This window comes from Microcaecilia unicolor, chromosome 9 (assembly GCF_901765095.1).
Source record: "Microcaecilia unicolor chromosome 9, aMicUni1.1, whole genome shotgun sequence".
NCBI lineage: Eukaryota > Metazoa > Chordata > Amphibia > Gymnophiona > Siphonopidae > Microcaecilia > Microcaecilia unicolor.
The window spans coordinates 128301012-128326887 of NC_044039.1; the positions used below are offsets into that span (position 1 = coordinate 128301012).

Consider the following 25876-nt stretch of genomic DNA (forward strand, 5'->3'; position numbering starts at 1 on the left):
TCCTGAGCATCCTCTAGTGGCTCCCTTCAGGTCATTACAGCATCTTCCACCATAAGAGCTCCCTCTGATGGCTAGGTTCTGTCAGGCATGTCCTATATTTATCACAAGGTACATGGCCACCTATGCCCCTGAGGTCTGGAGTATGCTAACAATACTCTGTGTTTATGCCAATGCACACAACAGAAGTGTGTGTAAATTTTCTAACATCTCTCCTCGTTCCATGCAGGTGACCATGGCTATCCACTCAAACCATGGCTGATGACACCCATTGTACACCCGGGGGACCAGCATAGGAGCAGTACAACGATATCCACCTTAAGACCTGGGCTGTTGTAGAGAGGACATTTGGACTACTGAAACAAAGTTCTGGTTCTTGGATCGGTCTGGGGGGGGAGCTGCTGTACCGCCTCGCAAAAGTCTGACATTTTTACAGCATGCTGCATAACCTAGTACTGAGCTGCTACATGCCACAGCCAGAGAGGACAGTGATAATGAATAGAGATGCACCACCTCAGGATCAGCAACTCCCCCAGATCCAAGGGAGAGGACGGGATGTTAGACATGACCTGATCTAGACACATTTTCTGTGATAAGGTGAGCAATTTATTTGAACGGTGCATAACAAAAGTGAAAACGCAAAACCATCAACCCCTCCTTCTCTACCACTCCACCCATTGTGAACCATGTACTGTGAACATGTGGTCAAAAGCCCTCCTACACACCCTACCCATTGTGAACACCAGTGTACTATGAACATAACTTGGTCAAAAGCCCTCTCCCTCCCTCCTCCCCCCAGGGAAGATACAATGTCCTGTAAGGGGATGCAGCTTAACAAATAAGGGCCAATATCAAAGTCAATATCTGGCGTCAGCATCTACCACTGCCCAACAGTGAGGTGGAAGATTCCAAAGAAAAGCAATGGGAGGGATCTGTGTAGCAAAACCTGAAATAAGGTCCCATACAGAGGCAGAGTCCCTGGCAGCACCATGTCCCTTTGGCCAATAGAGTGGTTGGGGTATGCGGAACGGCCCTCACACCTCTTGCTCCTCCCATGTCCATGTGCCAGTCCCAGTCCACCCTTGCCGTGGCTGCTGGTGGAGGCCTGGTTGATGGGCCCCACTAGCTCCTGCGGTGATTGCCCTAGTATGGAAGTGTGGAAAGTCTATGGAGATGACAGATGTTGACATTGTCAATATGGGTGAAGGCTGGCAAGTATGTGGAGCCCTGGAAAGACTTGACAAGATGCTGGAAGGGCTACGTTGTCTCACTAGCTGGGAGGGGAGGATGGTGTGGATGCCCTCTATGCTGGTACATAGCGAGGTGAAGTGGGTCATGCATTGCTCTTTAAATGCTCTCCTAGCACTCACCTTCCCTAATGAGGGCGACAGCTCTACCTGAGCAGGACTTGTTCTTGATAAATATTCTGTGCAACGTTAACTAAAATGTTTTTTTTTTCCATCCTGCTCAGGGTAGCCTGGATGGTATTGTGGCTTTTCAAACTCCTCTAGCTGCTGGTCCTCCTGCATGGTGTCAGACACCTCCTTCTTATCGACCTCCCCCTACGTAGCCTCATCCAGCTCCTCTGCTGCTGTTGGTGCTTCCCTGACCTTCTACCAGCTCCTCCTCCCTTGGAGACTCTGGAGCCACAGCCTTGGGCAGCCTGAGCATCTGCATAAATGGTCAACATGGGACATTAGCATAGCCAGACATGTGAAGACTGTTGGTATGTGGACACACAGCAGGACCCTGCAACAATGAGGACTGAAATGGACATGCTGAATAAATATGGCAACACAGTTCACTACCATGCATGGGAACAGAGGCCTTTGATATATCATCAGAGGCTTCCTGGCACGTAAAATGTTGATTTTCTGACCTGTTATACATGTGTCACAGATCACTGAACCCTAGCAGTTAGCACGCACAAATGTGACTAATAGTGCTGTTACCATGAGTCAAGCTGTGGTCATTTGGTTGTAGCTATCCACCACCAAGTGGGGTTATACAGGGGTGACCATTGGGAATAAGGATGAACAACCAGTGGAATAGTTACATGAGAGTATGGGCAGGGCCATTTACCAGATATGCGATATGCAGAGCCATTTTTCTGTTGGATTAGAGTACTCGCACCCTTTTTCCTGGCTTCCCAGAATGTTCTCTCCAGCCCATGATGGATTCCACCCCCCGCCCCCCCCCCCCCCAAAAAAAAAAAAAAAATTTTTTTTTTTTTTTTAATTAACAAGTTTTGTTTTCCAATAGTGCACAAGCCAGCCTTAAACCTGTGACTCTCTGCTTCAGAGGCAGCCACCTTCCAGGTACAGCTATCTTCTGAACACTGCACTGACTGAGAAAAAACTGTGGTTACTCTGCCCTCTAAGGTGTTCTCGGCATGAGTCCCAACAACTTTTTTCCTAGAAGAAAAGCAGTGGTTATGTGGGATATATAGTACACAGTCTTACCTCTGCGTCTGCAGGCTATGTCTTGCTCTCCAACTCCAGCTGCCAGAGTTGATGGGTCTAATGCACCTAGCACCTCCCTCTCGATGGTTGTCAGAGTAATGTTGCTGCCAGGTCCTTCTTCCTCTCTCCGGTTGTACTTAGTTCAGGCCCTGTTACGCAGATTCCATTTCTTTTTTAAATCTTCCACCTCACAGTTTTGGTGGTATATGGCATTCAGACACTGGCAGATGCGCCGCCGATAGCAAGTTTGGCATTGGCATTCGTTTTAGCTGCAGGACATACATGTTTCCTTTATATTAATGTCCCCATACAGGACATAAATTTTTCCTTTACAATCCTCACTAGGAGGCACAGCTCTGCAGACAAGAAATTACTCTTCCCTGACATCCTGCAGATTCGTGACTCACGCTTCCATGTGGAAGCAGGTTTATACAACATGACGCTTAATTATGACGTGAAACTAGCAGCGAATCATGTGCTGAACTTTTCAGCATGGAAATCATCAGAACTGTACGCTCAGCTGATTGGCGCGGTTCAAGATTAATGTGGTTTTCCAAACACAATCACCGCCCCCCCACACTCACAGGTTTTTGTTGTTGTTTGCATTGCATTTTACATACATAGATGTTTTAACATGATCTCTGCTTCAGTAGGATACTTCATCCTTTCTTAGAGGACCTTTAATTGCAGCTGTTCCCTGCAATCAGAGTTAATTTCCTGTCTCACCTGTGCTGCCATTTTCAATTCACATAGACAGGTAAGGGTGGAACATTCCAAACTTATGAGTGATGTGTATCCCCCTGTGATCTCTCCACTCTGAAACACCTCATGGATGCCCAATTGGCTGAGGACATATTCATTATGGCAGAAACCAGGGTAATTTGCAGACATCTGTACTGGGTGCATCACACACCACTTTTACATAGTTAAAAAATGGTATGATTTCCTGTTTTTATATGCTGCCTCGCTGCCGTCTGAATGCAATGTGGGTACAACCTATGGCTTCCAGGACCGATGTAAGGCCTACCACCTCATAGGTGGTGGTCATGGTCCTTTGTTGTTCAGCCTCACACATGAACAATGCAACGTGCTAAGTGACCCTCCTCAGAAAACAGTCCTGGAAATGCACAATGCAACGTGAGATGGCTGATGCCTGCAGCAGCTCCCACAGAAGTCTGAAAGTTTCCTGTGGCCAGGAAAACCAGGGATGTGCTCACCTTGACATGCACTGACATGGCATGTCCGCTCCAAGTACTGGGCTCCATATCTTCCTGTAGCTGCTCTCAGAGGTGCCTGATAAGTCTCCCCTATTGTATCTGTGGAGTCCATGAATTGTGTTCTATACCTATAGACTTGCTGCACCACCCCTCTCCCTTTCTATTTGCTCTTGAAGAACGTTGGTAGCAAGATTGTTTTGGGGGTTATACTCTGTCCTGCATTCACAGCAGCTACGCTTAATAGAAAGTTGCCTGAAGTTCCCATATTGCAAGTTTGTTGTACCACAGAGTTTCAGAATTTGGACAAAAACTTATATTTGTAGGACAAGAAGCATGTATGTAGAGGTCAGGATCCAGGCCAGAACTATATCCAGTATGAGGGGGCAGACTGATGCACAGCATAACAGATGCTGGTTTGGGGCAGTAACAAGAGTTTTCCTGTTACTCTGTTCCAGGAGGGAGGTTTGTGGCCAGTCCTGAATGTCTGCCAAACTCATTCTGATGAATTATAGGATATGAAGTAGGTAGAATCAGCCACTACAAAACCCAAACTGTTTGGGATACCTTGTCTAACAATCATGGTGACAGGGGAATGGTATACAAATCTGGTGGAGCCTGTACTGCATGTCACATCCCATATATGGGTGGTTTGTGATTGGCAACCTACCCAATGCATTGCTCAGGGCCGCTCATTATAAATATTTGGAGCTCTGGCTATACTGCACCTTGCTCGGGCCAACCACAGAAGGTAACGCTGGTAATCCTGGGATGTTGGGAGACCAGCGGTTCAGGAGAGAGAGTGCTGTAATGGCTGCATATGCGCCCTTGCCCACTGCACCACCTCCAGCGAAGCTGCCATCGAGCCCAGCACCTGAACATAGTCCCAGACCCGAGGGCTGACCATCCGCAGCAGATCGTACACCTCTGAGAACAACTTGCTCCGCTGTTCCTCCAGAAGGAAAACTTTCCTTTGCTTCGTGTCGAACCTCACCCCCAGATATTACAAGGACTGAGTCGGTACCAGGTGACTCTCAGCAAAGTTGATCACTCAACCCAGAGATTGCAAGAGTGTAATGACCTTGTCTGTGGCCACTCGGCTCTCCTGATCAGAAGCAGCTTGAATCAACCAGTCGTCGAGATAGGAATACACTCATATCCCTCAAGTCTGAAGAAATGCCACCAACATGACCATGACCTTGGAAAAGTTACAGGGTGCAGTCGCCAGACCAAAGGGTAAGGCTTGAAACTGAAAATGGCGTCCCAAGACAGCAAACCAAAGGAACCGCTGGTGCGGTGGCCAAATCGGGATGTGCAAAAAGGCCTCCGCGAGGTCCAGCGCCATAAAAAACTTTCCCGGTTGGACTGCTGCAATGACGGACCGCAAAGTCTCCATGAGAAAATAGTGACCCCTCTGAAACTGGTTCATTTTCCTGAGGTCGAGGATGGGCCGGAAAGAGCTTCCTTTCTTGGGCACCATGAAATAAATGGAATATCGGCTCATGCGAACCTCAAGAGGGGGCACCAGAACCACTACTCCCAATTCCTGGAAATCCTGCAGCCTGGCCTATACTGCCACTCATTTGGATACTGTGCTGCACCTAGACTCCAAAAAGGAATTTGCAACAGGAGAGCAGAATTTGATTTTGTAACAATCTTGAATAATATCCAGAACCCACTGGTCTGAAGTGATCTTGGCCTACTCTTGGCAGACGATGGTCAGCTGACCCCCCTACCCGCTGAACCTTGGGGCAGACCGGCTCCCCATCATTGGGAAAAGCAAGCAGCAGCCCCCTGCCGGAAGGGAGCACCAGAAGCTCTCTTATTACCAAAGGAAGAGCACTGCTGGAATCTGGGGCGATGAAAGCCCACCAAGACCAGCCTGGGCGGTACCGGCGCTCCTCCCTAAGTCAAGGCTTCGAAGCCCCCGCTTGAGAAGCAGACTTTGGCTTATCCTCCGGGAGACTTTGGAATCCCCCCAATTCTTCACAATCTTGTCCAAATCTTCTCCGAACAGCAATTTATCCCAGAAGGGTAATCTGGTCAGCCGCTGTTTAGAAGACATGTCCACTGACCAATGACGGAGCCACAACAGATGCCGCAAAGTAACTGCCAAGGCCATCTGCTTGGCAGAAGCCCGCAAGAAATCATACAAGGCACCCGCCAAGGCAAGTCCTACCTCCATCCGAGGCAACTTAGAGACCCATCCTGGTCTAACTCCAGCATCTGGTGAAGCCAGCTTAGCGATGCTCTAACTGCGTAAGAGCTGCAAATCGTCACCTGCAGCGACAGGGTGGCGACCTCAAAGGATCGCTTGAACGAAGCCTCCAGCAGTCTATCCTGCATGTCCTTCAAAGCTACTCCACCCTCCACAGCAAAAGTAGTCTTCTTGGTGACCATAGTCACCAGGGTGTCCACTTTAGGGAGCGAAAACTGCTCCACCCAGTCTGCATCCACTGGATATAGTCAAGCCAAAGCTTTTGCTACCTTGAGGCCCCCATCCGGGTCCAACCACTACGCAGAGATTACTTGTTGAATAGCCTCATGCACTGAGAACGCTCTAGATGGCCTCCGGGTGATTTCCATCTTAGGATTGGATGCTGCCGCATTGGGGTCTGAAGTATTTAAAGCCTCCAACACATCAGAAATCAGAGATGGAAGTTCCTCTTTATGAAAGAGACGCAACGCTGAGATGTCATTTGGTTTCTCCTGAAGGAGCTCACCCTCCTCAACGTCCTCCAGCCCCGTGCACCACAACGAACCCTCTGAAGCGTCCACCAAAGAGGGAGCAGAGGTCACAGGTACCAAGGGCCCCACCTCCAAGGAGGAGGCCATCCGCCTTTGTTTAAGGGCTGGATCTTCCCCTGGGGATAAAGAGAGCTTACTCAGATCTCCAACAGGGCCCTTCGGGGCCACTGGAGCTGGGAGAGGCTGAGGAAGGGCACGTTTTAAAACATAAGCCTGGAGCATAAGCAGTACAAACTCTGGAGAGAAAAATTCTTCCGAGTCTGCAGTCTCCACAGCCCTCCCCCCCCCCCCCCCCCCCCCCAAGCACAGGTCTCGAAGGCTTCCCCGATCACCCTCACTGGGGCTGCCACCTCGGGATCCAGAAGGGAAACAGCTATCCGCCCGACATCCACAGAAAGCAGGACAGGGTCCGAAACCGCATCAGAGGCGGCTGGCAAAATGGCGCATACACTATCATGTCTGCATGGGAATCCGCAGCTTCCACCACCAAGAAGGCACTGTCCTCCCACCAACTTCAGTGCACCCCGCGCTGCAGAAATCAGCAGCCAAAAATTGTTTGCAACATTGAGAACAGCGTTTAGCTATCTGTGCTGCCATTTCCCCGCAGCCTGGGAGTAGGAAGAAAGAACCGGTACTCAACAAAGGAAGAGTAGCACAGTGCACCAATGCAGCGGTGCCTCCCAGCAAGATCAGTGCACTCCGGCTCCCTGATCCAAGGCTGTTCATGTGATGTGCATAGAGCTCTGTGCTCTAGTGTCTGTCTCTCTTTTTATTTTGCTGGTTGAGTTCTTCCCCCCCCCCCCCCAGTTGTGAGGAAAGAAAACTCAGCCACAGACAGCCAAGCCAGGAACTGGGAGAAGGGGGATATCGGGGTGAGGCAGGGACCAAGAATACCAGGTATGCCCCCAAAGAAGGCACCCTCAGCCAACCATCATCTCAACTGGCCACACCACCCAGGAGAACCCCACAGCAACGTCGAACCCAGGGGCTGATGAGAAGGCATCCACCACCTCCTTGAGACAAGAGATATACTAACTGATGGAGGGGCGGATTGTCTGGTATCACTGCTTTCAGTTTGATTATCTCTATTCTCCACCTGCTAGTAGATGAATTTAACCCACCAGTTTCTGGATTATCTACTGCTGGTGCAAAGGAAATTTCTATTTAAAAAGTGTAGGATTATTAGATTTTCTTGAATGACAGGGATGAATATGAATATTCTCGTGGCCTATTACACATCTTATGATCCTAACATCTCACCCTTCTGCTTTCTGCAATGATTATAACTCTTCTTGGAGAAAGGGTCAACTTTTTCATTTTGGGGGACCTTAATACCACTGCGTTTCAGAGTTTTCTGGGATATCAGTGGAGTTTTCTAACATGGTGTCATTGAAAGGTTTAAATTCTAAACACACGAGTGGTCATATTTAATTTTCAGTCTGGTGATATCGAAGTTACCCCTGATGGCTGGTCAGACTACCATGTGCTGCGTTTTAGATTGCTAGGAGACTATTTTAGGGAATGTTCCGAATCAGACATATCTTAAGTTTAGAAACAGATCCACTAACTACAGAAAAATTTCCCAGAGGGTATTTATATTGTTTTCCTCCTAGATTCATATAGTACTGTCTCTGAGCTGCTGGAGGAACAGAATACTAAACTTGTAATGACCATGGAGACACTGTTTCCCCCCCCCCCCCCCCAACCAATGCAGAAATGGAGCATAACAACATAATTGCATGGTATACTGCAACCTTGTATGATTTGAAGCATAAGGAGAGGTGATGAAAATCAGCTGGGTGTGAATCTGACCTAAAGGAAAAGGGAAGATCATACAAAAAACATCTTAGAATATATAATTTACAGGCCAGTGATGCCAGAGTACTTTTATAACTCAACTTGCATAAGCTCATACTCTGTTTAAATTAATGTCAAATCTACATAAGCCAAAACAGAGGGAGGATGTTATTGATACATGGTATGACATAGTTCTTCGCCAGTGCCTCTTTAAGGATAGGGTGCAATGGTACTGTGACCCCTTCCTTAGGAGGCAACTCCATAACAGATAACATGTCTGCCCTGGGCTCCTCCTCTGTCTCCAATTTGAGATGGAAGAAACCATCTCCTTGAAGAAACCAGTGGAAGAGAGACCCTCAGGTGGAGATTTACATCACTCTTGAGGTGGTGAGAGTCAGAAGGTACCCCATAAGACTCCTCCTCTGAAAAGTAATGAGGGCCGCCTTCTGAGTCTAGAGAAAATCCATCTAGGCGGATGAATGCTGAAATCCCACAACAGGTACACAAAAGCAAACAGACAGTGGGAAATAGACCATGCATTCCAGGGACAAATCTTGAAATTGCAAAAGAAGTTTATTGATAGGAGACTCGACAAAGTACTCTGGAGACTCTGGAAAATCATGCAAAAGCTATGGCAAAGAAAATGTTTAACATGATGTGGATGTTGAAGCGCGTGAAATCCTATCTTCCCCTTAAAACCTTCCGCAATTTGGTCCAATCCACTGTACTTATCCACGTTGACTACTGCAATAGTATTTTTATTGGATGCAAGGCCCAAATCCTGAAAAAACTCAAAACTGCCCAAAACACGACAGCCAGACTTTTTTTTGGTAATTCGCGGTTTGAGAGTGCAACACCTCTCTGTGTAAAGCTTCATTGGTTCCCTATTACGGAACAAATTAATTTCAAAATCCACACGCTAATTCATAAGATTATCTACAGAGAATCCCCAGACTAAATGTACAATCTGATTGACCTTCCAACCAAGAATGGCTCTAGATCTTCTCAAACTTATCTAAACTTACATCTTCCCAACTGTAAAGGTAACATATTATGCATCCAACTTCTCCGTTTTGGGCAGTCAGCTCTGGAACGCCTTACCTAGATCTATTCGAATAGTCAATGACCACTTACCTCTTCAAGCAAGCCTATACAAATGATTTGACTTAAATTAGGAGTCCATCTGCACTTCCTGGATCAGACTGTATGACAGAACCTGAAATATGCTTCCCTACTTAATCCTTCTGAATTCATCCCTCTTCCAACTCTCATTATACATTATTCCTTAATCAACAACACACTATCCCAATATACACCCTCTTCCCACTCCCTACCTCCACCTTCTTCCTCCCTTACCCATCTTACTCATCCACATTTTGATGTCCACCTCTTCATACACTATATTAGTACATAAGTACATAAGTAGTGCCATACTGGGAAAGACCAAAGGTCCATCTAGCCCAGCATCCTGTCACCGACAGTGGCCAATCCAGGTCAAGGGCACCTGGCACGCTCCCCAAACGTAAAAACATTCCAGACAAGTTATACCTAAAAATGCGGAATTTTTCCAAGTCCATTTAATAGCTGTCTATGGACTTGTCCTTTAGGAATCTATCTAACCCCTTTTTAAACTCCGTCAAGCTAACCGCCCGTACCACGTTCTCCGGCAACGAATTCCAGAGTCTAATTACACATTGGGTGAAGAAAAATTTTCTCCGATTCGTTTTAAATTTACCACACTGTAGCTTCAACTCATGCCCTCTAGTCCTAGTATTTTTGGATAGCGTGAACAGTCGCTTCACATCCACCCGATCCATTCCACTCATTATTTTATACACTTCTATCATATCTCCCCTCAGCCGTCTCTTCTCCAAGCTGAAAAGCCCTAGCCTTCTCAGCCTCTCTTCATAGGAAAGTCGTCCCATCCCCACTATCATTTTCGTCGCCCTTCGCTGTACCTTTTCCAATTCTACTATATCTTTTTTGAGATACGGAGACCAGTACTGAACACAATACTCCAGGTGCGGTCGCACCATGGAGCGATACAACGGCATTATAACATCCGCACACCTGGACTCCAATCTGTGTTATCTTGTAACCTGTTATATTATGTAAGCCGCATTGAACCTGCTAATAAGTGGGAAAGCGCGGGGTATAAGTGTTACAAATAAATAAATAAATACTGTGTATCGGCCTGCTTCAGGAGTCTTTTATGAACAATCTGACATGTAAAAATATCCAATGGTGAAATGCAACACGAGTAATTGCGCAGTTAGTGGGTCTTGAAAAACACTTCGGCTGGAAGCTCCAAAGGAGCCAGGTTCATGCGTCTCAAAGCAAGTGGGTGCATTTCACCACTGGATATTTTTACACATCAGATTGCTCATAAAAGTCTCCTGAAGTAGGCCTTCTGAGTCCCATGAGTAGTCCCAATCAGAATCCTCACCGCACTCAGACCAGACTGAGTGAGTCTGTGTCTGCCTTGGTTCAGTGGAATCATGTCCAAGCCCCAATCAGCGTCGAGGTGCATCCCTACCCTCAGACTCCAAGGAAGCTTCCTCCCCCGACATCGCGAGCAGTACTGCATGAGTCGTGGCTGACACCCTTTGAGGCACTGGCGATGAAGATCTCTCCATAGGCATGGATGGAGCTCAGGAAGAATCTAGGGCTGATCTGCAGTTGGCACAAGTGCCCTCGATACCTGAGTGAATTGCAATTGAAGCGTCTGCACTTCTCCCTGAGCATTGTTCAGAACTGCTCATTGAAGGCAGGCTCTGCGGAAAAACAAAGACTGAGGGTGACCTGTGCCCACACGTTGGGCGGGAAGGCACCAGTGCATTCACAGTGAGACACTGCTAGAAAATTCTACATTAATCTTGCTAGTCAGAATCCACACCAGGCTCAATTGGATGACATCACCCAGGTGGCCTCCTTGTCCTCGGAGAAAAAAAAAAGTGACAGATAAAAATCGGTAGAATAAAACTGACCAGAGGACCAGCACTATTAAAAAAAAAGTCATAATCATACACAATACAGTAGGCATTGACAAACTGTTCAGCTTTTCTTTCTTATTTTTGCATATTCATATATGCTGAAAAAGAAATGTTTCCAAGTAATTAACATCATTAAAGGCAACAACACCTGGTGGCTTAAACTGTATTATCTGTACCAACTAGTTAAAAGGCAATTTTAGATACCATCTTGCTAATATGACTTATTGGTAATATTTTATAGTGAAGTAATAAGAATAAAGGGCAACACTACTTTGATATAGGTAATCAACAAAATTGTAATGACACACAAAAGTATGAACAATAGTTTGCTCAGCTTGTTAAAGTGTACAAAAACACCATTTAGCATCACAATTTTTGTGCTAATCAGCATAAATTCAAACAGTAAAGACGCTCTTACCTTTTCATTCCATAACACTTTTTTGCAAGATACAATTTCTTCTAGTTCATCATGTAGTCTCACTAAATTGTTGTTCAGCTTTTCAACTTCACCAATAGTGTGAACGTTACCACGACAAAATTCTGCAATCTGCAAAGTATTGTTCTCGTTTCTGGAATTCTGCAACTGTAAACTTCTTGCCTCTTCAAGCTTGCAATCCAATACACTTTCCTAAGAAAAGAGATTATTATTTAAATGATGAATTTATTTTATTACCAGTTGAATAAATGTTGTGTGGGCAATAACTTCCAATTTCAACTTGAGTCCGGCTTAGGAACCAACACTAATCTTGAATTCAGGATTAAATCCTAGATTCTAACTCTGGAGCAGGGGTGCTCAGTGTCGGTCCTCGAGATCCACAAACCAGTTGGGTTTTCAAGAATTGCACAATGAATATGCATCAGATCTGCATGCAAATAGATCTCATACATATTCATTGTGGAAATCCTGAAAACCCAACTGTGTTGTGCACCTCGAAGACAGGCATTGAACACTTCTGCTCTAGAGCACTTAGTAATTTTGAATGATAGTTACAATTTTCTGGAAAAGGTTATTTAGCTCAGTTCTGTCCATTTTGATTGGTAGCAATACTAAACAAAATAGGCAGGCAAACAGAGAATAGTTGGATACTTTTCTACAAAAGTATTTTTGCAGCACGAGCAAACACAATTATAACATCTGCAGGTTTCAGACAATTGAGATTTTCTTAGGAGCACTTCTAGAAGCTTTGTAATATCAAAATTCTTTTGTGATATTCAATATTTTAATGAAAACTGCAAAAAGTAAATATATAGGTCAGAAATATTGATAACTGATCTGAGGAATTTTGACTGCATTCATAATTGTGGTATTTTGGTGCTCTTAACTATTTTTCACCTGTTTGCTCTATGAACCCTTTTCATACAGTCAGAAGCTTTTTAGGAGCATTTCAGAAGTGCAAAGTGCATTTTTCAGATATTCTGTCTGTCTGTCGGTCAGTCCAGAAGTATAAGTATTATGGGACACCTTTATGCAGTGACTTAGAGGAAATTTAGTAGAAAAGTCTACAAACACTCTTGCAATATTGCAGCCAAATTCATCCATGGGGAAGGCCTGGTAGAGTGAGAACACTCAGAAATTGTTAGAAATTGGTGGAAATCAAATAATATGACTATGTCATGTTACAACAGCTACAAATTATTTTCACTTATAATTTGAAAGATTCTGCATGCAATAGGACTTGGCTGCTTCATAGTCATGCTTAAAATTAAATGATATTTTGTGGAGTTTATAAATTTGGAAGCAAAAGTGTATTTCAACATTATACACAAACTACATACAAACCTCAAAGACTTGCATTACTATTTAAGCTACAAGCAAGTGGGTAAAGCATATAGAGCATGGCTCATTAAATTCTAACCCATGTGTGTGTGTGTACCTCTGTTATGTGCACAGTGAGTGCACTTCATGTATTTTGCTGTAGGAGGTAGGGGGAGTTTTGGGGGGTAGGGCAAGTTTGCAAGGTGGGGGTATTATTAAGGGGGCTATTTTTGGGGAGGTTTGCAGGAAGATGGGGCAGTTGTAGGGTGCGAGCCGGCTCCAGCACACCACTGGGTAGGGGTATATTGGGGTGTTTTGAAAGCAGAGATCAGGCAGAGACAGTTTGAAAGGAAGAACTCCCTAACTCAGTGGTTCCAAAACCTGGTCCTGGAGGCACCCTGGCCAGTCACAATGAATATTCATGAGAGAGAATTGCATGCACTGCTCCACTGCATGCAAATCTATTTCATGAATATTCATTGTGGATATGCTGAAAACCTGATTGGCTGGGGTGCCCCCAGGACCAGATTTGGGAACCACTGCCCTAACTCCTAGGTTTCACTGTATATAAGTTTTTTATGCTACACAAACTGGAACTCCTTCCATAGAAATGCAAGTAGACATTTTTTTTTTTGGGTGAGGAGGGACTTACTCCTCTTGAATTCTCCCCCCCCCCAACCGTTTGATTTGGCTCATTTTTTTAATTCAATGTGTCTTTTTACCAGTTTTTCCCACATGCCATGTTTCATCCTATTCTATTACATTTTCTATACTATAGAAGCTGGAACATCTTCTCCCATAGAAATGCACTGGGCTGGGTTTTTTTTTTTTTTGGGGGGGGGGGGGGGGGAGGGGCAGCTCATTTTTTTTTGAACCCCCCCCAGTCCAATCTGGCACATTTTAAAACTCATATCATTTTACCAGATTATCTCTCACCATATTTCATCCCATTCCATTAAATTTTCAAGGAGTTATTTTGCACCCCCAAGATGGAGATAGACACATTAATCTTAATGCCTTTTGGATAATTTTTTCAACTCCCGATGGGTTGGAAAGAATAACATAGAAGACTGCAAGAAAGAAGAGTGGTCCATTATGCCAGTCACTCCCATCACCAAGTTTACAAAAGCTCCCAATTTCATCACAAATAACCACATTAATGGGCACAAGCCATCAACGAGGGCCAATGCCAAATATCAGTGCCCCAAGAGTATTCAATACATAAAGTCCCCAACAAATTAAACAGTAATCAAGGAGACTTATGGGCTCATTTTCGAAAGAGAAGGCCGCCCATCTTTCGACACAAATCAGAAGATGGGCGTCCTTCTCACAGGGTCGGCCAAATCGGTATAATCGAAAGCTGATTTTGGACGTCTCCAACTGCTTTCCGTTGCAGGGACGGCCAAAGTTCAAGGGGGTGTATCAGAGGCGTAGCAAATGCGGGACTTTGGCGTGCCTAACACATGGACATCCTCGACCCATAATGGAAAAAAAAAGGGTGTCCCTGACGAGCACTTGGACGACTTTACCTGGTCGTGTTTTTCTTATGACCACGGCACAAAAAGGTGGCCGAAATGACCAGATGACCACCAGAGAAAATCGGGGATGACCTCCCCTTACTCCCTGAGTGGTCACTAACCCCCTCCCATCATCAGAAAATATCTTTAAAAATATTTTGTGCCAGCCTCTGTGTGTCATACTCAGGTCCATGACAGCGCATGCAGGTCCCAGGAGCAGTTTTAGTGGGTGCAGTGAACTTCAGGCAGGCGGACCCAGGCCCATCCCCCTCCCTGTTACGTTTGTGGAGGAAACTGTGAGCCCTCCAAAACCCACCACAACTACATCTAGGTGCCCCCCTTCACCCTTAAGGGCTATGGTAGTGGTGTACAGTTGTGGGTAGTGGGGGTTGGGGGGCTCAGCACACAAGGTAAGGGAGCTATGTACCTGGGAGCAATTTATGAAATCCACTGTAGTGCCCCCTAGGGTGCCCGGTTGGTGTCATGGCATGTCAGGGGGACCAGTGTACTACAAATGCTGGCTCCTCCCATGAATCAAATGGCTTGCATTTGGTCGTTTCTAAGATGGACATCCTTCGTTTCCATTATCGCCGAAAGTCTAGGGACGACCATCTCTAAGGACGATCAAATTTCAAGATTTGTGCATCTCCGACCGTATTATCGAAATGAAAGATGGACGTCCATCTTGTTTCGATAATACGGGTTTCCCCGCCCCTCCATCGGGACGTTTTGAGAGGACGTCCTCAACAAAACTTGGGTGTCCCTTTCGATTATGCCCCTCCACATGACCCAATTCTACCCCACCCTTTTATCATCAGTACTTACTGCTAGCACCAAGATTACAATGCTCACATGTACCCCACATTAAATTCAAGGAGGCAACAAGGGAACGGCTGCTGGTCTTTCTTTTTTCAAAGTATCACAATCCAGAAAAGTTTCCCATTTTGTCTAAAATCAGCATGGCAACCAGAACTCTACATCTACAAAGCTGCTTTCTGAAGTCAAATTATCTACATATAAATTTGACCATTCAGAAGTTTGAAGGTACATACGTTTCAGTATGAACTTAGCTTAAGCAACTTATATGGGAAGCAGTTTCCAAAGGATTTTACATAAAAAATGCTTTTTGAAAATTGCCCCACCTTGTTGCGGGTAAAAGTGTGAGTGTTGTTTCATAACACACCATACTTTTACATGCAAGGCTAAAGGGGGCAAAGACAAGTCAAAGGAGAAAAGGCACATGCATGGGTTTCACCACACAGGTTTTTAGCTTACTGCAATGCAGCTGCAAAGTCTGCAAGTATGTTATACTCACAGTGTGCACATGAGGATTCTCAAAGAGAAATTTTATATGGAGGGCCCTTTTGAAAATTAAGCTGGTCAGTGCACAGGTACAATGCTGAAAATTGCCCCCTACATGCATGGACCCCTAATTTTACTTACCAAACCTTGTGATACAGATACAGATGCACGCATAAATGCATAGATACAGTTTTAAGAGAAGATGTCAATTTTATGATGTTATTGTGAGGAACAATAGCAAAGATTAAAGTTCTCTTTTGAACCCCCCCCCCCCCCCCCCCCCCCCCCCCACACACACACACACTTACTACTCATCTTGTCAGATTGTAGGGGAAAATGATAATCTAGCAATCTTTCCTTTTATTCATATTTATTCTGTGAAGCACAGGTATATGGTAGCTCAAACTGACCATGGTATTTGAGAAGACTCATTTTGACAATTTTTTTACTATTCTAAGTCAGCAGTTTCAAGCTCTGTTGAATCCTCACCATCCACTGCCAGTAAACCGACTCTACGCGTTTCCATTCCAAATAGGCTTTCAGGCGAGAGTTTTCAGACTCCAGTAATTTCACCAACTGATGGAATAAAACAATTACATCATTAGTTTTATCAGCAAGCTGCTTACTAGAAAAGTATGATCCCTCTTCAGTAAAAAAAAGAAAAAAAAAAACCATCACCTATCTCCCAGTTTAGGGCTAGAAGTATTATCATTAAATTCTATTCATAAGCAATTTTTAAAAATACAAAAATCTCAAAATGGGAAAAAAGAAAACAAACTTGGTCTTACTCCTTGTATTTACCAGTTTTCTTGACTATGATTTAGAAAGAAAACATGCCTTAAAGGAACCCACATCTTTCAGACCTCGACAACGTTTCAGAAAATCTAGGAGTCAGTCCAAAAACGGAGCCAGCAGTGGACACGTCTCTTGCTTCTCCCTCCCATCCTTCCAACATTATCCCAAGTGAAGTTGGGGGAGGGAATATCCCCTTCCAGATCAGCAATAGCTTTTAAAAACTTACTAAGTGCCCTTTTCTTATTTTGTGTCTGTGGGCAAAGAAACTTTAATAAATCAGTTTCTTATAGTGACTCTGCAAATCACTGGCAAAAGCCAGCAGTCTCCCTTTTCAAAGCATGCTGTCAGCTGTGTGACAGCACCCTCTAGATAGGTGAAACAAAGGAAATTGCTTCTGTTTTCATGTCACCAAAACCTGGGTCCCACCAGTCTCTCTCTCGCTCACATATGCTCCCCCCTCCCCATGGGCTTCATCCAGTCTTGCTCACATATACCCACCCTCCAACCTTTGCCCAGTCTCTCACTCACTTATATCCGCCTCATAGCCTTCACCCAGTCTCTCTCAATCCTCCAGTCTTTACTCGCTCATACCAACCCCCAGCTTTCACCCAGTCTCTCTCATCCCCCCAGTCTTCAACTCAGTTATCTCTCTCAAACCCCCTCCTCAGCCTTTACCCACTCTCAGCCCCATCTTACCCTTTACCCACTCTCTCTCTCAACCCCATCTTAGCCTTTCCTACTCTCTAACCTCCCCTTAGCATTCACCCACTATCAACCCCTCCCACCTTCACCCTCTTTCAACCCCTCCCTCAGTCTTCACCCACACACTCTCAACCTCTCCCGCCTTCACCCTCTCTTTCTCAACCCCCCAGCATTCACCCACTCTCAACCCCTCCGTCTTCACCCACTCTCTCAACGCCTCCCTTAGTCTTCACCCACACTCTCTCTCTCTCAACCCCTACATCTTCACCCTCTCTCTCTCTTTCTCAACCCCACCCCAGCCTTCACCCACTCCCTCTCTCAACCCTCCCACCTTCACCTACTTTCTCAACCCTCCCACCTTCGCCCACTCTCTCTCTCAACCCCTCCCACTTTCACCCACTCTCTCTCTCAACCCCTCCCACTTTCATCCACTCTCTCTCTAACCCCCTCCTGCCTTCACCCACTCTTTCTCTCCACCCCCCCCCCCCCCCAATCCACACAGGTCTCCATCTTTTTATCTGCACAAATATAACAGTGCTAGAATCTCCCTACAACCAGTCCCTCCAAATGACACACTGATTACGATTTATAACAAATTACTATTCTACCTACAAAAAGTTATTCCATATTATACTTCCTCTTTGTACATCTGTATGCTGCAGAAGCCAGCTACTTCTACTACCCCAAGAAATTCTAATCCACCCTGTTAAAATGTCCAGAGGTACAAAATACAAACCATTCTGTATACCCTAGAGTTGAGAAATATGCCCTATGAAGCACTGCTATGATTTTTTAATCTGTGGATGAATAAGAAGTTACCAACAATCTTCAGTGTAAGTTCTCCTTTCCTCCACAGTCCCTCCTGCAATAGAAGATGTCTTCTTAGAAGATGTGCTGGTAGCAGGATGTACAGAATCCCCCATGCAAATTTTGCTAGCTGTGGCCAGCATGTTTGCTTGTTTTTCCAAAAAAATAAAAATGTTGTCATCTACCTCAAACTTAAATAAGAGCCCAGTTCGTTAACAGGCTTCAAAGCAGAAAGTGACATGGGGGCAAGGTTTGTCCCTGTCCTCACAGGCTCTGTCCCCATCCCCGCCACTTCCCTGTGGGATCTGTCCCTGTCCCCGTCTCTAATTTATAACAAGCAGAAAATCATTTCTGCATTGTTAAGCTTTTAACTCATTTTGAAATACAATGACAGTAGTATTTACTTTGCCATTGAACTGACCAGTAGCACACAATGAAGAAAACAGGAGAAAAAAAAATGAGCAGTTGAACAGCACTAGTCATTTTATTTTCAAATGCTGGCTCTAACCTCTCCTAAATCATTTGACATAATGTAGCAAATATAGGGCCCTGTTTACTAAGCCACGCTGTAGGCACGCAAACCTTTTAGTTCGCACTAATGCTAGAGCCATCCACAGAAATATAATGGGTGACTATTATTAGTATGCACTAAAATGTTAGCGTGCCTACAGCGCAGCTCAGTAAACAGGGGCCATAGTCAATTTATTTTAGGGCTGCATTTCTGAAGTAGGTGGTAAAAATTGTAAGGCCGTTTATAGCTATTCTGCATGCTGTGTTAGATTCTCTCATTTGTAATTTCTCAATTTGTATTTCTTATCTTTTCATTACTTTTTATTCTTTAGGGCTGCATTTTGATTAAAATTTATAAATCGTGGTTAATCATATGTTTAAAGGTACATTATTTATTTTTCCCCACTGAAGCTCCTTGTGACTCTGTACAATGGAGGGTTAAGCCTTCATAGAGAAGATTCAAGATGGCGACGGATGCTCTCCACATATTCTAAAAAGTTACATTTTCTTCAAAAGAGCATGCCGAAAAGGAAGGTTAAGCCAAAGGGACCACCCCTCCCCGAAGCAAGTACCCTCCTTACCTGGGCAATCATCAATCTCCACATTTTTGGCATCGACCCCGCATACGGGCGTTTCCGCTAACGGGGCAAGGAAGAGCCCTGTTCAGGAGAGCGATTTATCGCTCAGCCCATTAGGACCTGCTATCCCTCCACCCCCGCAACCAGACAGAATCGCTGTACCGAATCTTGGAATTGAAAAAGATTCGAAGGGGTGGCGGACTCCGTTAGTGGAAGTGACACCTGAAAATACATCCAGGAAGGCGGCGGGAGAACGACTACCACCAGAAATGATAACAGGGGACGCCACGGCAGATACGTCTCGAAATGTTGGCTTTGAAGAAGAAATTTCCCTTTGTGCAATGGCAATTCAGCCGTTGGTTAGGCCCCAAGAGGTGTCATTGGAATCAATCTGGACTGCCCTTGAGTCTCCGCATAAGGTCTGTACTTCTTTTATATCAGTATCATTAAATAATGCTATTCAAATAAGATCTTTACAAGAAAAGGTGGAGGGAGTTTTGGCCAAACAGACTAACTTGGAAACAGAAATGGCTAAAGTATTAGATCAACAAGCTCAAGTCTCTGGGGATCGTTTATTACTTCATCGGAAAATAGAAAATTTAGAGAACCTATCTAGAAATTTGGAATCTACCTATATTAAATTTTCCACAATCTCAATATATTACTCCAAGAGACATGTTTGTTCAGTTTCTAAAATAGATTTACAAATATTCAGAACAATCTCTTTCACTTTTACAGAGAATATATTATTTGGATATGAAGCTAAGTCAACAACAAAATGCTCCAACACAGCAGGATAACTTAACTGAAACACTTGATATAACAGACTTTTTGGAACAATCAAAAGAGAATATTGAAACTAGGGCAACTTTAATCATTTCATTCGTATTTCTTCAGGATAAAGAAGCCTTATTAAGACTTTATTTTAAGAACATTCATCCACAATTTAAAGGCAGTAAAGTTTCAATATTCCCAGACATTTCCAGATGGACACAACAGAGAAGAAAAAAGTTCCTGGAAATGAAGCAAGAATCCTTGGATATAAAGGCTTGTTTTCAATTAAGATTTCCTTGCAAGTGTTTATTAATATTAAGAGATAAGAGAAATATTTTCTTTGAACCAGAACAATTACGTATTTTTCTTAATATGCAAAGCAACAAGGAACAGTCTCAGACATGAAGAGGTCTCATTTTTTTTAATAGGGGTAACCTCCTGCTTACTTTCTTTAGGAAATTCTCATTGTTTAGCCAACTTCCTTTGGTATATTGATTAAATCTTGATATTTTTTTCCATAAATAGTGGACTGTTTAAACCAATATAGTATTGTTTGTAACTAGAAGGAAAATGTTGTTTTCTTCTGTTTCTTTTCTCCTTTAGTAATTTGCTATATATTGGTGTATCTTTGTATAAAATGAAAATTAATAAATATAAATTAAAAAACAACACAACCCCCTCCGAAGGGACACCACCTTGTAGGGGTGGAGGGGCTTGTGTGTTTCAATGACTTAGATGGCTATGCTGAAGGGTTACCCATATCAGACAGGCCTCTGAGGAGAAACCAGACAAAGAGTGTCCCAAACTGGGAGAGTGGTAAGATGGTGACCTGAAGTTTGTATGCCCAACGGCCCAGCTGCCCTCTGAAGTTTCATCTTCTTTACGTAAATTTCCTCTCTACAACTGCAGTTACCTTAACTGGGAGGAAGGGGACAACCGGCGGTCAGCCGCCCATGGCCAGCGCTTTATCCCCTGAGCAGCAAGTGTGGGACCACTGCGCGACGAACTGCCCACAGATGAGTCCTTTGATTAGCGCCGGCGAAGGAACGTCAATGCTCTTGGACCTGGAAAAAACAACTCCATCGCTCCCAAATTATTCAACCACCATGCCCAAAGGAGTGGAGGAGTGAATTAGAGGTATATGCTGAAACGGAGAACGTTTACAGCAGAACCCGAATCGGCGGAACCACTCCTAAACACCTATGAGAAATCAACTTGGAGTTTTTGGCTCCCGTGGAGGTTACATTGAATACCATCTGGAAGGCGCTTCGGGACCTAACAGTGGCAGTAAATAATTTTGTTTCAGATATAATTTTATTAGAGAGTTACATGGACAATTCAACTGAACCCTTTGAGAGTAAAAAATTGATATAACAAATGATTCTACATGAGCAAGAAGTGGTTATGATTTTGAAAATGATAATAGACCAGAAATTTTGAATAATAAAATGAATATTATTACAGACTAGTAAAAAAGGCCCGTTTCTGACACAAATGAAACGGGCGCTAGCAAGGTTTTCCTCGGAGTGTGTATGTTTGGGAGAGTGTATGTGAGAATGACTGTGTGAGAGACAGAGTGAAAGTGTGTGTGTGTGAGAGAGAGAGAGTGAGTCTGGGTGTGAGTGTGTTTGTGAGAGAGTGTGTGTGTGAGAATGAGAGTGTGTGCAAGTGTGTATGTGAGACACAGTGTGAGAGAGAGTGTGTGTGTGTGTGCGAGAGAGAGAGAGTGTGTGTGAGACACAGATTCTCTGTGAGAGTGAGTGTATGAGATCAAGCGAGTGTGTGAGTGACTGTGTGGCACATAGAGAGTGAATGTGATACAGTGTGAGACAGTGTGTGAGAGTGAGAGTCAGAAAGACATTGTATATGAGAGAGAGAGTGAGCCCTGCCCTCCCAATCCATGCCCATCTGTCCCCTGCCCCCTCCATTCATCCTTTTCCAGCAATTCCCCTCTCTCCCTGAGCCCTGCCCTCCCAATCCATGCCTCTCTGTCACCTGCCCCCTCCATTCATCCCTATCCAGCAATTCCCCTCTCTCCCTGAGCCCTGCCCTGCAATCCATATCCATCCATGCCCATCTGTCCCCTCCATTCATCCCTATCCAGCAATTCCCCTCTCTCCCTGAGCCCTGCCCTCCCAATCCATGCCCATCCATGCTCCTCTGTCCCCTGCCCCCTCCATTCATCCCTTTCCAGCAATTCCCCTCTCTCCCTGAGCCCTGCCCTCCCAATCCATGCCCATCCATGCTCCTCTGTCACCTGCCCCCTCCATTCATCCCTATTCAGCAATTCCCCTCTCTCCCTGAGCCCTGCCCTGCAATCCATATCCATCCATGCCCATCTGTCCCCTCCATTCATCCCTATCCAGCAATTCCCCTCTCTCCCTGAGCCTTGGACTCCCAATCCATGTCCATCCATGCTCCTCTGTCCCCTGCCCCCTCCATTCTTCCCTTTCCAGCAATTCCCCTCTCTCCCTTAGCCCTGCCCTCCCAATCCATGCCCATCCATGCTCCTCTGTCCCCTGCCCCCTCCATTCATCCCTTTCCAGCAATTTCCCTCTCTCCCTGAGGCCTGCCCTCCTAATCCATTCCCATCCATGCTCCTCTGTCCCCTGCCCCCTCCATTCATCCCTTTCCAGCAATTTCCCTCTCTCCCTGAGGCCTGCCCTCCCAATCCATGCCCATCCATGCTCCTCTGTCACCTGCCCCCTCCATTCTTCCTTTTCCAGCAATTCCCCTCTCTTCCTTCCATGATCCCCCCTCGCATCCATGCTCCTCTCTCTCCCATGTCCCAGCCTGGCCCGCCCTCTTCTTCCCTCCCCCTTCGCATCCATGCTTTCTTTTCTCCCCTGCCCTTCTGCTCCCATTGTTGAACTTTACTGCCCACCCTCTTCTCTCCCCCCAAGATCCCTTTTCTTTTGTTTTTCGTTTTAAATTTACCTCCGTGGTGGCGTTTCCGGCATCGCAGCGTCAGGGAAGGAGGTGGCGCTCCCGACGTCTAGCCTTCCCTTCGCTTTGTTCCGCCTTCTTCTGACGTCATCCTTGACGTCAGAAGAAGGCGGAACACAGCGAAGGGAAGGCTAGAGACGTCGGGAGCGCCGCCTCCGTCCCTGTCGCTGCGCTGCCTGAACCGCCACCAGGCAGGTAAATATAATATACTAAAACGCACCGTGCCTGGGTGCGATCAGTTTGTTTGTTTTTTTTTTCCGCCCTCGCGATCCGTTTTTTTTGTCCCGCCCTCGACGTCATGACGTTTGACGCGAGGGCGGGGCAGAAACGGCTGGGAGGCTTCACACCACGAATCCACGAACCCTTCAGGAAGTGTTTGAGTGACTTCAGAACGTTGTCTTCAGAACGTTCACGGTGCATTTTATTATATTAGATGATTAATATCGAGATTATTGTTTTTCCCAGAGTTCCGGGTATGACTCCTAAAGTTTTCCTCAGAAATATTTCCTCTAATTATTACTTTAAAAGGAGTGAAGCCTGTGAAAACTGGGATTACTTTAATCAGTGCGATTTGAATTAGAGACTTAAGTATATGTATTGTTAAATAACTTCTGGTTTTTAAAAGAAAGAATGTAATCAGATGTATTATTTCTAACTAAATATTGGACAATAAGTATGTTTTCAATGAAATGATTTGACTATACACCGTATTGGCCTTGAAGAAGCCAATCAGATGATCAATGTGGAATAATGAATTAGACGAATAATATCTGGGCCTAATCAGGTTAATACCACGGGTTTTTTTCTATTTACTGTTTAATTGATCTCCTTATCTTGTTTCACTCTCCTTATTTAGTGGTCTAAGGAAGAGAATAGAATTACCTGACTGAAATAATTCCTACATATTACTTTCTCTGTATTTCCAGCAAGTTGTTTTATCGATTGTAAAAATTTAAATGGTTATAAATTAAAAAAAAAAAAAAAACAATGGAGGGTTAAGCGACTTGACCAGAGTCACAAGGACCTGCAGTGGGTAAAAAAAAAACAAACAAACCTTTAATCACGTGATTAATTGCAATTACATTTTTAATCAAAACACAGCCCTACTTTTTATCACCTCTCAAAACTAATACACTGGTTAAATATTATATAAATGATATACTCCTCTTCTTTGCTAGTCATCCACAAACATTCTGATATACTGTCATCTTGCACCAAGTTGATTACTAATTTACATGAAATTTTGACATTGTATAAGAGAGGGAAATTCCTTAGCCTGAAACAAAGCTGAAGGGAGTACTCGTCTTTAACCATGGATAAAGGAAATAATACAACATACTAAAATAGAAAAATAACATTCCCCATGATTTGTAGAGAACGTTTTGCAGGAAACAACTATCAGATGCGATCAATTCTTTACAGTACTATCCTGCCATTATAGCACAAGTCTTATATTAATACAAAAGTTATATTTTGCCAATACCTATTTGGTTTGATTTGGATTACAAAAAGTTTGATTATGGATATCACAATCATAATATACATTTCAGAGACCATTGCAAAAATAGTAATAAAGACTTCATAACACCATAATAAGGAATTTTAAGGATTTTCTTACAAAGATACATTTTGAAAGCTTTTTGAAAGGAAATATAAACATATTGGGAAAGAATTTTCTGAAGTCAACCACTCCAGAACAGCGCTGCTTGATGACAGTTGGTTAAATAACTAGTGTAGCCAACCAACAAAACCCAAGTAATCCACATCACATTTTCTGATATAGCATATAATATAGTGCATGGGATAAAATCATAAATAGTAGCAAACAGAATCTACATCTTACAGGTATTATCTTTTGAGGAATACAGGGTAGACCCAACTTCTATTTGATGTATTTATTTGTTACACTTGTATCCCACCTTTTCCCACTTATTAGTAGGCTCAAAGTGGCTTACATAGTTCCAGAGAGGTGGTTACAGAATCCGGTGTGAACAAATACAGTACAGGGGTACTATTACAGTGACAAGCGCAGTAAACAAGTATTGGTAAATAGGTTGGGGTGATTCAGAGAAAATGTTAGGGTGTGATCATGCGTCGGGGTTGAAAACTGTCCGTTTCCTGATTAAAATGCCATATTTCATTATTCGGTGTTTATGTCAGATACTGTGGGATATGCCTTCTTGAACAGGTGAGTTTTTAGGTTTTTTTCAGAATTCTAGATGATTATTCGTAGATTTCAGGCATTTTGGTAGAGAATTCCAGAGCTGTGTGCATAAGTAAGAGAAACTTGATGTGTATATTAATTTATACTTCAGGGTTTTACAACTTGGGAAGTGAAAAGTTAAGTACGTTCTGGCTGATTCAATTGTGTTTCTAATTGGTAAGTCAATTAGTTCAGACATATAGCTCAGAGCTAGACAATGTATTATTCTGTGAACAAAGGTACAAATCTTGGAAGCGATACGTTCCTTGATTGGTAGACAGTGTAGTTTTTCCCGGAGGGGTTTTGCGCTTTCAAATTTAATTTTCCATAGATAAGCCTGGCTGCCATATTCTGAGCAGTCTGTAGTTTCCTTAGAATTTGCTCCCTGCAACCCGCATATATTCAGTGAAGCAAAGCAGTCATAGTAATATAGTAGATGACGGCAGAAAAAGACCTGCACGGTCCATCCAGTCTGCCCAAGAAGATAAATTCATATGTGCTACTTTTTTTATTTGTACTGTCCTCTTCAGTGCACAGACCGTATAAGTCTGGCCAGCCCTATCCCCGCCTCCCAACCACCAACCCCGCCTCCCAACCACCAGCTCTGGCACAGACCGTATAAGTCTGCCCAGCACTATCCCTACCACCCACCACCGGCTCTGGCACAGACCGTATAAGTCTGCCCAGCACTATCCCCGCCTCCCAACCACCAGCTCTGGCACAGACCATATAAGTCTGCCCAGCACTATCCCTGCCACCCACCACCGGCTCTGGC

The 25876-nt window shown here is 44.3% G+C and overlaps 1 protein-coding gene across 3 annotated transcripts in view; it reads right to left on the reverse strand.

The window, feature by feature from the left end:
* TEDC1 (tubulin epsilon and delta complex 1) overlaps window positions 1-25876 on the reverse strand; it is a 99559-nt gene that overhangs the window by 10900 nt on the left and 62783 nt on the right. For all 3 annotated transcript variants that reach the window (XM_030215322.1, XM_030215323.1, XM_030215324.1), the window contains 2 exons: window positions 16276-16362; window positions 11630-11839 (listed from right to left, as the gene is read on the reverse strand). In XM_030215322.1, the coding sequence (XP_030071182.1) occupies window positions 11630-11839; window positions 16276-16362 (297 nt within the window). The remainder of the gene's footprint in view (window positions 1-11629; window positions 11840-16275; window positions 16363-25876) is intronic.